The sequence below is a fragment of the Malaclemys terrapin genome, chromosome 16 (genome assembly GCF_027887155.1).
Source record: "Malaclemys terrapin pileata isolate rMalTer1 chromosome 16, rMalTer1.hap1, whole genome shotgun sequence".
NCBI classification, from domain to species: Eukaryota; Metazoa; Chordata; order Testudines; family Emydidae; genus Malaclemys; species Malaclemys terrapin.
In genome coordinates, this window is record NC_071520.1 from 25767480 (window position 1) to 25780227 (window position 12748).

Consider the following 12748-nt stretch of genomic DNA (forward strand, 5'->3'; position numbering starts at 1 on the left):
AAAAAATGACATTGCATTCTAAGAAAAAAAATGTTCAAAGAGCTGATGTTTGGGTTAACATAAGAAGGTTTGGAATGTTGCCTCCATTACCATACAGGGATAAAGTGTTAGGAAAAAGGATTAGAGAGGACTCCCACAGTGTTTTTGCTAAAATTATATGATGCCTTAAATATATGTTGAATGTTTTGACCTGGTCAAATGCAGTGAAGGAGTCAGTGACACTAGTTATTACCTAGATTTTTAATAGTATGATACAAGTTAAAACGGATATTTTTGAACATGCTTTTGGGGTATCAGCATTACCTCTCAGGCATTTCGGGAAGAAAGAATCAAGTTTCTTTAAAGATACCCTCACTACAGGATTCCTTCTTGTGCTTGAAATAAACCATTTGTCCAGCGTTGCATATCTTGAAGTGCACCAGTTACAGTTGTATGGACAATATATGTGTTTTGTTGCTATTGGGTAGAAATTGGCCTGTCCCCTGGAGGTGCCTGTATTTCAGAGCAGTGTTGTAAGTACATTGTTAAGGGCTGTGGACTAGGAGGTGCTAAATAAACATAGTGTTGTTGGGGCAAATACCAAAGGCTTGGGGGAAACAAGTACTTCCACTATATTTTGTTTAATTTCCTTTTAGGATGAATCAGTGCACCCATCAATGCAGCCAAGCAAAATCCACGTCCTAATCTTGGTACTACATGGAGGAAACATCCTGGATACAGGAAGTGGTGACCAGAATTCAAAACAAGGAGATGTCAATACTATCACAACAGTGTTTGATACAGTAATGAGGGTACATTACCCAGCTGCTCTTGGACACATTGCACTCAAGCTAGTCCCTTGCCCAGCCATCTGCTCAGAAGCCTTTTCACTGGTATCCAAGTAAGTTTGTGCTCCTTTATCTTGGAGAGGGGCACATTTGTAAATTTTTACTCTGTTGTAGTGCATCTATAATCAACGCTATGGGGTATGCTCTGTCTTTGGGCTGGTCTACACTGGGGGGGGATCAATCCAAGATACGCAACTTCAACTACGTGAATAGCATAGCTGAAGTCCAAGTATCTTGGATTGAATTACCTGGGGTCCAGACGGCGTGGGATCGACGGCCGCAGCTCCCCCGTCGACTGCGCTACCACTGCTCGCTCTGGTGGAGTTCCGGAGTCGACGGTGAGTGCATTCGGGGATCGATATATTGCGTCTTAATGAGACGCGATATATCGATCCCGGATAAATCGATTGTTACCCGCTGATACGGCGGGTAGTGAAGATGTACCCTTTGTTGTGGATGCCTAATATTGATGACAACTATCCACACACTTTGAAAGCGCACTTTATTAATTAACTAGCAAGCCTTCCAGCCTCAATTTCATACATGGCTGTAATGTATACAGTACAATAGCAATGCAGCTGGAGTTCTGTGATTGATTTACTCAAACTAATCAGATAAGTACTTGAACTTGAATTTACAGAGTTATTGTCCAAGGGTCATTCTGACTGTGTGTGTTCTCTGAAGATTTAGGTTTAAGGGGGAAAGAAGTGTGTTTTCCCCAGCCCTAGAGCATTTCTACCAGCAAGAGAACACACAGCTTTTGTACTTTGAGATTTTTTTTTTTTATGATCTGAAACATTGATTGTGCTGGCTGCAAATGATGAACTCATAATGCAAGCCTCTGTCTCTTTCATCTCCTCTCCTATATTCAGCCTTAGCCCTTACAGTTATGATGAAGGATGCCTCTCCAATAGTCAGGATCACATTCCACTCGCTGCACTTCCTCTGCTAGCAACATCATCCCCACAATATCAGGAGGCAGTAGCCACGGTGATTTTGAGAGCCAATCAAGCTTACAGCGAGTTCATTAAATCACAAGAAGGCACATCATTTACTGGCCAGGTGAGTAAGCTCCTGTTTTAGAACAATAAAATGAAAAGCAGACAAGGCCATTTCCCTCTGAATCTCTTGGAAGAGTTGGAAACGTTTGACAATGCTGGGCTAATTTATGAAAATGTTTTCTTGGGCTTTTTGTTTTGTTTTTAAGATAAAGATTTTCCCTTATTTTACACTGTTCTTATTGGAGATTAATTTTTATAAGAAGAAAATGCAAATTAGAGCTCAGAAATTTAGCTGTAAAAATGGGAAGTTTAAACAAAAGACACCATAGGTGTGATGTATCTCTCCAAATGAGGTGTAAGAAATGCTCTTTATCTGTTTTAGGTACTCCTCTGGCCCCCATTACCGTAACATCGGAGATCCTCACAATCTTTAACCTATTTATCCTCACAATGCCCCAGGAGGTAGGGCAGTGCTATTGTCCCCACTGGAGTGCTGCAGTCTCCAGACGAGGAACTGAGGCACCAAGAGGCTAAGTGACTTTGCCCAAGGTTGCACAGGAAGTTTGTGAGAAAGGAATTGAATCTGGGCCTCCTGAAACCCAGGGTGGTGCCTTAACTGCTGGACTGTCCTCTTCACCATGTATCACAAGTGCTTCTGCCTCTCCCCACCTTTTATAATCAGGGATTTCATGACCTCCCATATGGGAAGAAATTATCTCAGATCCTGCCTCAAGCCAGATCTGTTCCAGAGCTGGAAACCTTCCAAGGTACCTCACAGCCTGGTATAGAGTAACTGCTGACCCAGAACTCACCCATCTGACACATGATGGTCAATAATTCCATAATTGCTTGGGCTAGCGAGAGCTCTGAGGCAGATATTATCTGATAAAGCAGTGATGCTGTTAACTACATTGAAGGATCTCATGTTCCCCATTTTCTGGGCTTAGATGCTTTATTCCTTTAGCTAGTATTTCTGTGAATTCAAAGTGAGGGGGATCATTTTGGGTTTTTTTCCCACCTCTGGTTGCTCTTTCAGGTCTGTTTGGTAGGGGACTGCGTAGGAGGAATCCTGGGATTTGATGCCTTATGTTACAGCAATCAGACTGTGTCTGAGAGCCAAAACAGCAGCCGACGAGGGAGTATTGTGAGTGTGCAGGTAATGTAGCCTACTAGAAACCAATCAGGATAACCCTGTTGGCCACAGAACTTCCCTGTCTGCCCCTAGCTCCAGACGGAAGGGAGGGTTCCACCTTTAATCCTTCCCCATTCTACCTCCAGTCATCCCCCTGTGTCCAGGGCAGAGGCACTATGGAGGCCTGATTAGGACTCTGTCAGTGATGCCCTAATATCAGCAATAGTCACCACTGCTAACCTGCTTGTCAAAGCAGAAGAATGTATTTTAGAAAACATGGACTGTTTCTAATTTATTTGGGGCTTTCATCAGAAAGAACAAAGCTCCGTTTTCCAGTTTCATGGAGGGTGTGTGCACACTGGGGTGTGTGCTTGTGTCCCTACTTTTGGGGTAGGCTTTGCGCAACCCTGCTGTGTTGTATTGTTTTGTATTATACGCCTGCCTAGTGGCTATAGAAATGTTGTTTTGTTTTAGGTTTGAATACCAGAAATCCCGTATGAAGCTATTTTTTTTTTTTTTTTTAGTATATTTATCAAGTGAAAATTCATTACAGACTAGGGTGTTCTGAGTTATCATGCTCAGGACCATCAAACCTCCTATTCTCCCAGACGGTGAGAGTGGAGCTTCAAGTTGTTAGTTCCCTTTTTAAGCTTTTCAGTTGCACTCCGAGGTAGGTAAAGTAGAAAAATTCCCGGAGTGCACTTAGATAGGGTAGGTGTGTTAGGAAATGCAGAGATTAGGTAGATTTGAACTGGAACAAATGAGGAGGCAGTGCAGTTGTTTGAAGAGGGAGGGTCTAATGTGGTTGCACTTCTGACTTGCTGCCTGATGCCTGTGTACTTCAAATCCTAGGACACTGACCTCCTGTCTCCTGGAATAATTGTGAACAACAGTTATTGTTCCAGTGGCTCCAACCTGGAGGCCAGCAGACACCTCAGCAGAAGCAACATTGATATTCCTCGGAGCAACGGAGAGGATCCAAAGAAGCAGCTGCCCCGAAAAAGGAGTGATTCATCAACCTACGAAATGGACACAATAAAGCAACATCAGGCATTCCTTTCAAGGTAAGGTTTCAAAGGAACAGTGAGTCAGGAATCCCCGGGGACAAGAGAGACACCCGTGTGCAGTTTTAATGTTGTTTTGTAACCCCGGGGATGGCAAGGTTGAGGAACGTTGTTGAAGAATATCAGAGGTGTTCAGATTCCATTGGCAAGTGTGGGCTTTACAGAGGAATTACCAGCAGCATTGTACGGTACCATGTGATTGTGGGGACAAAATTAACTATGAGCTGCTGCTGTGCTGCACCCACATTACAGTGGGGGGAAAACAGCCGCATAAGAGTAGCAAGAGGTTGGTGGGTTTTTTTTTTTTTTTTTTTTTTGCCATGTTACTGCAGCAGAGTAAGTATGTAACCAGTGCAGCTGACGAGACAGGAGTCAAATGTCATTTTAAGTTTAGGCAGCTATCAAAATTTATCCTGACCTGGCTGGCCTGTTGGCCGGAGAGATGGGTCCGAGCCATCTGTTATGAGCATCCCTAAACATTGGGATATTTTGAGTCTGGATATGAACGCCGACCCTGGGCCCTTCCCGGGTTCCTAGGGCCCTTTGCTGCTATTCTGGAGACACAAGTCTAGGGCAGTAGTCCCTTGCTCCCAGGCCATGGGGTTTGGGATGCTCTAGGTGCAGCACTACAGTCCCCAGAATTGCTCAGCTTTGTCCAATACTGACCCTGACCCTGTTTAAGGAGCAGCATTGACTGGCTCTGAAGGGTGATTCCAAAGCCAAGCCTTCTTGCCTGGAGGTGAGTGGGAGCAGCCCAGGGCCTTGCATGTCAAGCAGGGAGATGAGGGATCCTCAGGGCTCTGCCAGAGGCACAGTGGAACCCTGGGAGAGGAAATGAGATGATCATGGATCCTAAAAGAACAGAATCCTGGGCATTAGAGATGGAAGAGACCAATTAGTTCCCATCCAGTACATCCCCAGTTAGTGCAGGAGTGTCCTCGACAGGTTACTAGACTGAGCACAGCATTAGATTTAAGTGTTGTAAGCTTTGGGTCCCCCCCATCACTTCCCTTGGCATACTGCTCCCCACTCTAACAGAGTGCTGGGAGGAAGGTTTTTGTTCTTGCTCTTCAGCCTGAATTTTCCCTTTTGGGAAATCTCTTTCATAACACCCTCTTGAATCTCCCAGTGCATAGGCTCAGCCAGTGGCACCTGTTGTATATTTACTGTATTGCCAGCACAGGCAGCCAAAGTTACCTCTGCCCTGTTAACCCCCTCCTCCAAATTAATGTGTACCCTTTACTGAGCATGGAGCCTGTTCAGTTACATCAAAAGTCTGTTTCAGGTTCTTACATATATTGAGGCCCTTACGTAGCAAAATACTGAACTTTTTAAATGGTTCTCGAGAAAATCACTTAATTTATTATTAATTGAATTACTTTCCTAGAGGAAGGTCCTGTTACTACTTAGATGCTGTTCAAGGAGCGCATCTTTGAAGCAGGATGCTTATGTCCTCACTGCTGCATTTCCATCAGCTTGTGGAATTAGGAGAGTTCTAGACATTTTCTTCTGATCCTTCCCTGTCACTGTCTGACAAGCGATGAACCCTATATTCAACTCCAAGCCTCATTCTCCTACACCAGCTAAGGTCTTCTTTCCATTCCAGCTTGAGGGCTTGGACTCTACTCACCTGTCAGGGGCACTTTACTAAAAGATTTATACACGAGGGAAGGTAGGAAAGTGAATGGCATTGGGGCTGCTATATTAAATGGAATTGCTATATTTAAAAAGATGGCTGCATTTAGGAAAACCAATAAGCTCTTTCCAGCAGGCTAATAAAAGACAGTCAGTCTCTTGTCATAGCTTAGCAAGGCAACCTCCCGTATTAGACAGGCAAATGCTGGTCAAATCAAAACGTATTGCTTTCTCCTCCTTGCTTGCTCTAGAAGCCAGAGAGGGCTGTAGCCTGGAGATGAACCAAGGAAGATGCCCTTATTTGGTATCTGGCAAGCAGCTTCCTGTTTACTTTGCAAAACGGGTGGTGCGCTAGGGATACTGGCAGGTCCATTGTGTTTACCCCTGTCTGATTGCATATAACCAGCGTGTTACATTATTGTTACATTACACTCTGCTTATGATGATTGATTAATGAACAGCAGGGTAACCAGTACAGTCTCCTATCACTACATAAGTTTACCACTAGTATGAATTTTTGCTATGAAAACCAAGATATGATGTAATATGGTTACATGGCTTAATGCAGAGATCTTGGCAGGAGAGAGACCCAAGTTTTCCTAATGAGCACAGCAAATGTGTGTCATTCAGGCAGCCTGGCATATGGCGATCTTTCCATCGGTGCCCAATGCAGATTTTAACACATGCCAAAGACAGATTAATTTTCATTCGCGTGTTAGACTTATCCACTACTTTGGGACAATGCCCAGCAAAGTCAGAGCATCATCTGGTGAGACGACCACTCTTTTATTTTTAAATGCAATCCTTCTGCACTGCTACAATATTTCTGGTTGTGTTGGTTTTATATTATTGTCAATTAGTTGACTTGATACTAAACCCAATTGGATCCTGTCTAATCACTGCAGCTGTAGCATTCTAAAGGAAAAGCAGGACTATGTGGATTGCTTTGGGCATGATGGATTCTGATTCCCCCTCAGATTTCATTTCTTTGATTCCAAAAGCAGGGCCGGCTCCAGGCACCAGCTTAACAAGCAGGTGCTTGGGGCGGCCAAGGGAGAGGGGCGGCACCTGTGGCAATTTGGGGGCGGCAGGTCCCTCACTCCCTCTAGGAGCGAAGGACCTGCCGCTGAACTGCTGCCAACGATCGTGGCTTTTTTTTTTTTTGCTTGGGGCGGCAGAAATGCTGCATATCCACTAAAATGAGAAAAACTATACCAAACGGCTTATTAGAGTGTGCTGTCTCTCCCCTATATCCGACCTGAGGGAGGCTGAAGGAAGGTGCTTGGAATGTAACAGAAATTGAAACCCATCTAGAAAATCCGTTCCTGTCATAATACATCTGAGATATGTGCCGTCTGTCATTTTGTGTATTCATTTGAATCAAGCTAATGGACTGGTTCTTCTCTAAAAGGGTGAACTTGTTGCTTATCAAGTTGTCTTAGTTACACATAAGACCAGCGTGTTGCAGCCCTGACAGCTAAAATGGTTCTAATTTTACCAGAGGATTGTTCTTTTGCACACGCATGCTAACATCATGCGTTCTAGCAGCGTGACCTCTTGGAGCATTGTTCATATCACAGGCAGGGAAACAGGCTCATTTTAGCTGTCATTGCTGTTCACTGTCTTGATGCCACTGTTTTGACTTTCTCAATTATTTGTGTGCATAGTATAAGCAAACATCATAACTTGCTCTTGTTGGTAACCAAAACTCTAGACATAGAGCAGTGTGTGTATTACAGAAAATATATGACAGTGTGGTACGGTGCAAAGGTTTTATTAGTATCCGTCTAGATTGGCAGCCAGTGGAGGCACAATGAGAAAATAAAATCAGAGTGAAACCAATTTACCTTCTTCCCAACTGTGTGTGTGTGTGTGTGTGTGTGTGTGTCATTCGCAGCTGTTCGTTTGTCAGACTGGCCTTCCCAGGTGAAGGATGCATGCAAGGACAGCTGCTCCAGTATCCCAGTGGGCACACTGCATACAGCCATGTTCCACTGGGGGCTCCAAGACAGCAGCAGTAGCAGGACCTCACTGCACAGCCTGGCAGCCACTTCACTTTCAGAAGTGCCCCTAATGAATGAGCACTTCATGCCTGTAGAGCTAGGGCAAATTGCAGTGACCCCCTCTAGAACTCTGCCCCAGAGCCAGGAAGAGCAGTGTCATTTGGGTCAGCCCTGACTGCAGGCCAGTAGAACTTTTCTGTCAAACCAAGCTGTCATGTAATTCATTGATCCCCCATATTTTACAGGAAAATTCTTTCAACTATGTTACAGAGCGCTTTAAATACAGCCGGATTGTCTTGGTCTAACTCTGCAGGCGTTGGAAAATTACAATTCAGACTCCGAGAACAGGAGTACTTGTGGCACCTTAGAGACTAACAAGGTGCCACAAGTACTCCTGTTCTCTTTGCAGATACAGAATAACACGGCTGCTACTCTGAAACATGAATTCAGACTCAGACTCCTAGAGTCTGGAAGAAAAAACAACCCCTCTTTATTCCCTAAAATAACTTCTTTCTAATCCATACATTCTGATATTCAGCATCTGATATCTCAAAATCCACCAGCTCTAGAATGAAAACAAGCACTCTATCCTGTTGGAAGCTGGAGTGATCCCCAGCTCACCCATGTAAGGGAGCTTGTGTTTCTAACCCTATTGGAGTTCCAGGAATATTGGACTTTATACTTGTCCTTTAAATCTGCATATTGCCGCCCTGCACTTCAGACCCATTGAATTTTGTAGGGAAATGAGACCCTTTAGAAGGGGAAAAGAAACAAATTAGGGGCAAGCTTTATATTTTTTAATTGAAGCTTTCTGAAGTTGCTCGGGATGGGGCAAGAGGGGAGTTTAAAATGTGAGTAATCAGGACACACATGGATTACTGTGCAGAATCCAGGGAAGGATATTGCTGGTGCATGATAAATGCAGTTTATCATGTGGTTTTCTCAGTTCACCACATTGAAATCACCACCGTAGTATATGGGGTATAAATGTGTATATGTTTTTATATAAGCTTATGCTGTTAGAAAACTCTGTGGCGTGAAGTTGGTGCACAAGAATGTAGGAAACTCTCTTGCAGATTTTGATCATTCTTTTTCTCTTTCCCCTCCCATTTTCTTTTTTCTTTCCATTGTAATCCCCTAACATTTGTCCCACTTCCTTGAAGAAGAAATGGGTAAGCACAGCTCACTGCTTTCCGTAGCACTGAGAAATAGAGTGATGAAAAGAAAAAAATGATGAAAAGAATTATTATGTTGACAAGAAGAGAGACAGTAATAACAATACATGTACTTGGAGTTAAGTTCAAATTGATTGTAAATGCTGCCTTTTGCATGTACTATAGTAATTTTTGTTTGCTCTTGCTAGCATGCAAATTACTACTTCAGTAGCGGTAGCCAGCATTTTACTCCACAAAGAGCATATTAGAAATTGGAGGAGCGGGGACAGGAATATTAGAGATTGTAGCTCACTTGGAGCTTGAATTTATGGGCTGGATCATATCAGTGAAACAAGGGGACTCTGCTTTGATAGGGTCTCTCACTAGCATGTAGAGGCACAGGTGATTAATGGATACATTTCCTTTTCTTAAAATAAGAAGAATCGTCTACACGATTAGCCACAGTACAATCTGTGTTCATTATTTCTTTAAAAAAAAAAAAAAAACCCACACCCTTGTGAACAAAATTTTGGCTTTTGACCGTGTTCTTATTTATGAATGTATTGTTGTTTTAGTTTACATTCTAGTGTTCTGAGAAATGACCCAGGATCCAGACGATCGAGTAGCTCCACAATGTTGGATGGAGGAAACCTTGGAAAATTTGAATTTGAGATCACAGATTTCTTCCTGTTTGGGTCTCCCTTGGGCCTGGTCCTTGCATTGAGAAAAACCGTCATCCCAGCTCTTGACAGTAGGTTTTGGCATGCACCAGTGGTTCCACTTAGTGGGCATTTTAAATACCTTCTACTACAAAAAGCTTTAAGACTTACAAAGAAAAAAATCTAGTAACTTGGATGAGATGAACTGTAGAACATATTGTGAAACTAAATTATATATGTGTTGTTCCACCATACAAGTCAGTACTAGCTACTCCTATAAATATTGATTACACATTTTTTGTCATTTAGCCTTAGACAACAAAAATCTAAACATATGCAGCAAAAAAATTTTAGTAAAGTATGTTCCACAGAAACATCAGTTGTCCTGCTTGACTTATAACTGGAGTGTGATGGAAGTAAGCGCTCTTAAAGGGCTTTTCCCCCCCTCATGCTGCACTTTACAACTAGTAAATCACCTTTTAAATAGATTTATACGAGCCTCACAAATAACTTTGTAATACTTGGGAGTTTCTTTTTTCCCTCCTTTTCTCCTTAGTCTTTCAGCTGAGGCCAGCCTGCCAACAAGTCTATAACCTGTTCCATCCTGCAGACCCATCTGCCTCACGCCTGGAGCCCCTTTTGGAAAAGAGATTCCACATGTTGCCTCCCTTCAATATTCCACGCTACCAGAGGTTCCCATTAGGTGACGGCAGTTCTGCTCTTCTGGGTACGTCTGTTTTTATCTGTTATCTGCCTATGGCCCAAAGACTGTGCTGTCGGCGCAGACGCTGAGGTCAGGGGGTGTTTTAACGATGTGAGGTGCACAGGATTGGCCTTGTAGTGTTTAGCTTCTTCAAAAAGTTCCCAGGCAAGTGGATTTCTCTTTACAAATTCAATGCTTCGCATCCAAAATGCCATTGTTGTCATTTATTAAATAAAGCCCAGAAGTTGTGTGAGTCGATATGCAATGTACTTTGTATGTTTTCTCCATTTTACATCCCAGGCAGTGCTTGAGATTGGAACACATGATCAGCTAGGCTGAGATTTAGGGACTTGATCTTTCAGGGGGTTGAGGAGGACTGGGAGGGAGCAGAGCAAAGCCACGTAAGGGATGCAGTTTGCTTTTTTGCACACAATCCATATGGGTGAAGCAAGCTGAGGGGACTGGGTGTCTGAGTCCCATTAGCTATGCACGGCACATTCTGTTGAAATGCTGCTGCATATTTTGCCCATGCAAATGGCTCAAATAAGAGAGCAGTGCTCAGAAAGCCCATTTTCAATTCTTGTAATCTACCTGTATGTAAGCCAGCAGTTGGTGACCTCTTTCAGCCTAAGAAACTTGTCTATAGTGAACTCCATTCATAGTAAAAAGCAACAGAGGGTCCTGTGGCACCTTTAAGACTAACAGAAGTATTGGGAGCATAAGCTTTCGTGGGTAAGAACCTCACTTCTTCAGATGCAAGACATCTGCAGAAGTGCATCTGAAGAGGTGAGGTTCTTACCCACAAAAGCTTATGCTCCCAAGAACCTCACCTCTTCAGATGCACTTCTGCAGATGTCTTGCATCTGAAGAAGTGAGGTTCTTACCCACGAAAGCTGATGCTCCCAATACTTCTGTTAGTCTTAAAGGTGCCACAGGACCCTCTGTCGCTTTGTACAGATTCAGACTAACACGGCTACCTCTCTGATACTTGACTCCATTCATAATGAAATCACATGCAAGGCCCTGATTAGTACAGTGCATCTCAGTGTGCAAATTTAAAATCTTATTGAAGTAAATCTCCACTTGTTTTGGGGAATAATTTTCTCACTTTAAGAAGATTCCATTATATATACTGTAAAATTATGATCAGTGATCAATTTGCAAAGCTACATTGGAGGGTTGCCTTTTCTTTTGTTGTAAAATTGCCATTCCTGTGTTTTCTTCTGATGTTATAACTGTTTTAACTAGTAAGGCACTGAATTTAGGCTTATTTGGAAGACCATCTGTCTTGTCTTCTATTCCTCTAATGGAAGGTTGGTCCTTTATAGAAGACCCTGAACTGTAGTTGCAAGTGTTTGATTGTAGTTGTTTGTATGTTTTACAGTTTGTGGCCACATGTTGGTTGTTCTTGTCCTTTTGTTTTCTTCCCCACCTGCTTCTAGTTGAGACAGTCCAGAACAACCCCATCCTCCTTGTGGAAAGCAGCCCATTGGTTGCTCTCCAGCGCCAGGACAGCTTCATGGAAACCAGTATACCTGTTCCAGTTCTGAATTGGCAAGATGTTTCCAATAAAAATGCCGTTTTTGCTGAGTGTGTGTAACCTACCCTTTTCTAGTGTCTTGTGTTGTGTACTTGGGGTGCTCCTTGGAGATTGGTCTTCTACCTCATGGGCCTGAAAGCTTTGCACTATGTACCTGAATATGACAAGTGAAGTGCCTGCATAACCATGTATTCTTGGACCCCAGGCAAGAATGGGACCACAAGCCACTGACAGGGGGTGGTGGAAACTGAGCTGTGAGTTGTCTCCCCTTCTGCTGCAAATGCTGGAAGGGGAGATTGGGGCCAGACAATGAGTTTGCTTTTCCTCTGGTTGAGCTACTGGAGAGGCATCGAGTGGCCGAAAGGCTCCGGGCCCCCACGCTTGCTTTGCTTTTGCTTGAGGCCTGCCCTGCTGTTACAGTTTATGCAGTGTACAGAATCTGCCATTGAAACTGACACCTGGTTTTTGCCTGCAATACACAAAGTTTGCCAGTGCAGTCAGCACGTAACTACAAATTAACATACTCTGTATTGTATGTCTGTACCAGAAAGTGACCAGATATTGTCACATGCCCAAAGTTGCACATCTTATATTTAGACACTGATTTTGCATCATCTAAACACAGTGGACAAAGCTTTCAGGACCCAAAGGTGTCTTTTTTTATTTGATTTCTCAAATAATTGCTGCTTTAAAAACAAGTTTGTTTTTTGTTGCTATCAAAAATGCTGCATGGCTATATTTTTCTCGATTACAGCTGATACCAAATCTGCAAGTTAACGAGATTTTCAACTTTATTTCTTTTCTCCTGTATTTTTTTTTTTTTTTTTTACTCTTCCCACCACTTTTAAATATGCCCCCTGGAGATCCTGATCCTGCAGCCCTTACTCATGTCAGTCAGCTCTTATTGGTCTGAGTAACCCCATTGTGCTGAGTGGTAATTTCGGAACAGCAGCACCTCCCATTGGTTACATTGGATAGAAGATGACACAGGGAGAGATTTTCAAAGGTACAGATGGATGTTAGGTGCCCA

At 43.1% G+C, this 12748-nt stretch overlaps 1 protein-coding gene across 10 annotated transcripts in view; it reads left to right on the forward strand.

Annotated features, from left to right (window-relative positions):
- PITPNM2 (phosphatidylinositol transfer protein membrane associated 2) overlaps nucleotides 1-12748 on the forward strand; it is a 212014-nt gene that overhangs the window by 167179 nt on the left and 32087 nt on the right. For 5 of the 10 annotated variants that reach the window (XM_054006344.1, XM_054006351.1, XM_054006348.1 and 2 more), the window contains 7 exons: nucleotides 636-880; nucleotides 1700-1889; nucleotides 2865-2984; nucleotides 3813-4024; nucleotides 9392-9567; nucleotides 10032-10202; nucleotides 11621-11770. In XM_054006344.1, coding sequence (XP_053862319.1) covers nucleotides 636-880; nucleotides 1700-1889; nucleotides 2865-2984; nucleotides 3813-4024; nucleotides 9392-9567; nucleotides 10032-10202; nucleotides 11621-11770 — 1264 coding nt within the window. The other 5 variants (XM_054006350.1, XM_054006352.1, XM_054006353.1 and 2 more) reach the window with 4 other exon arrangements.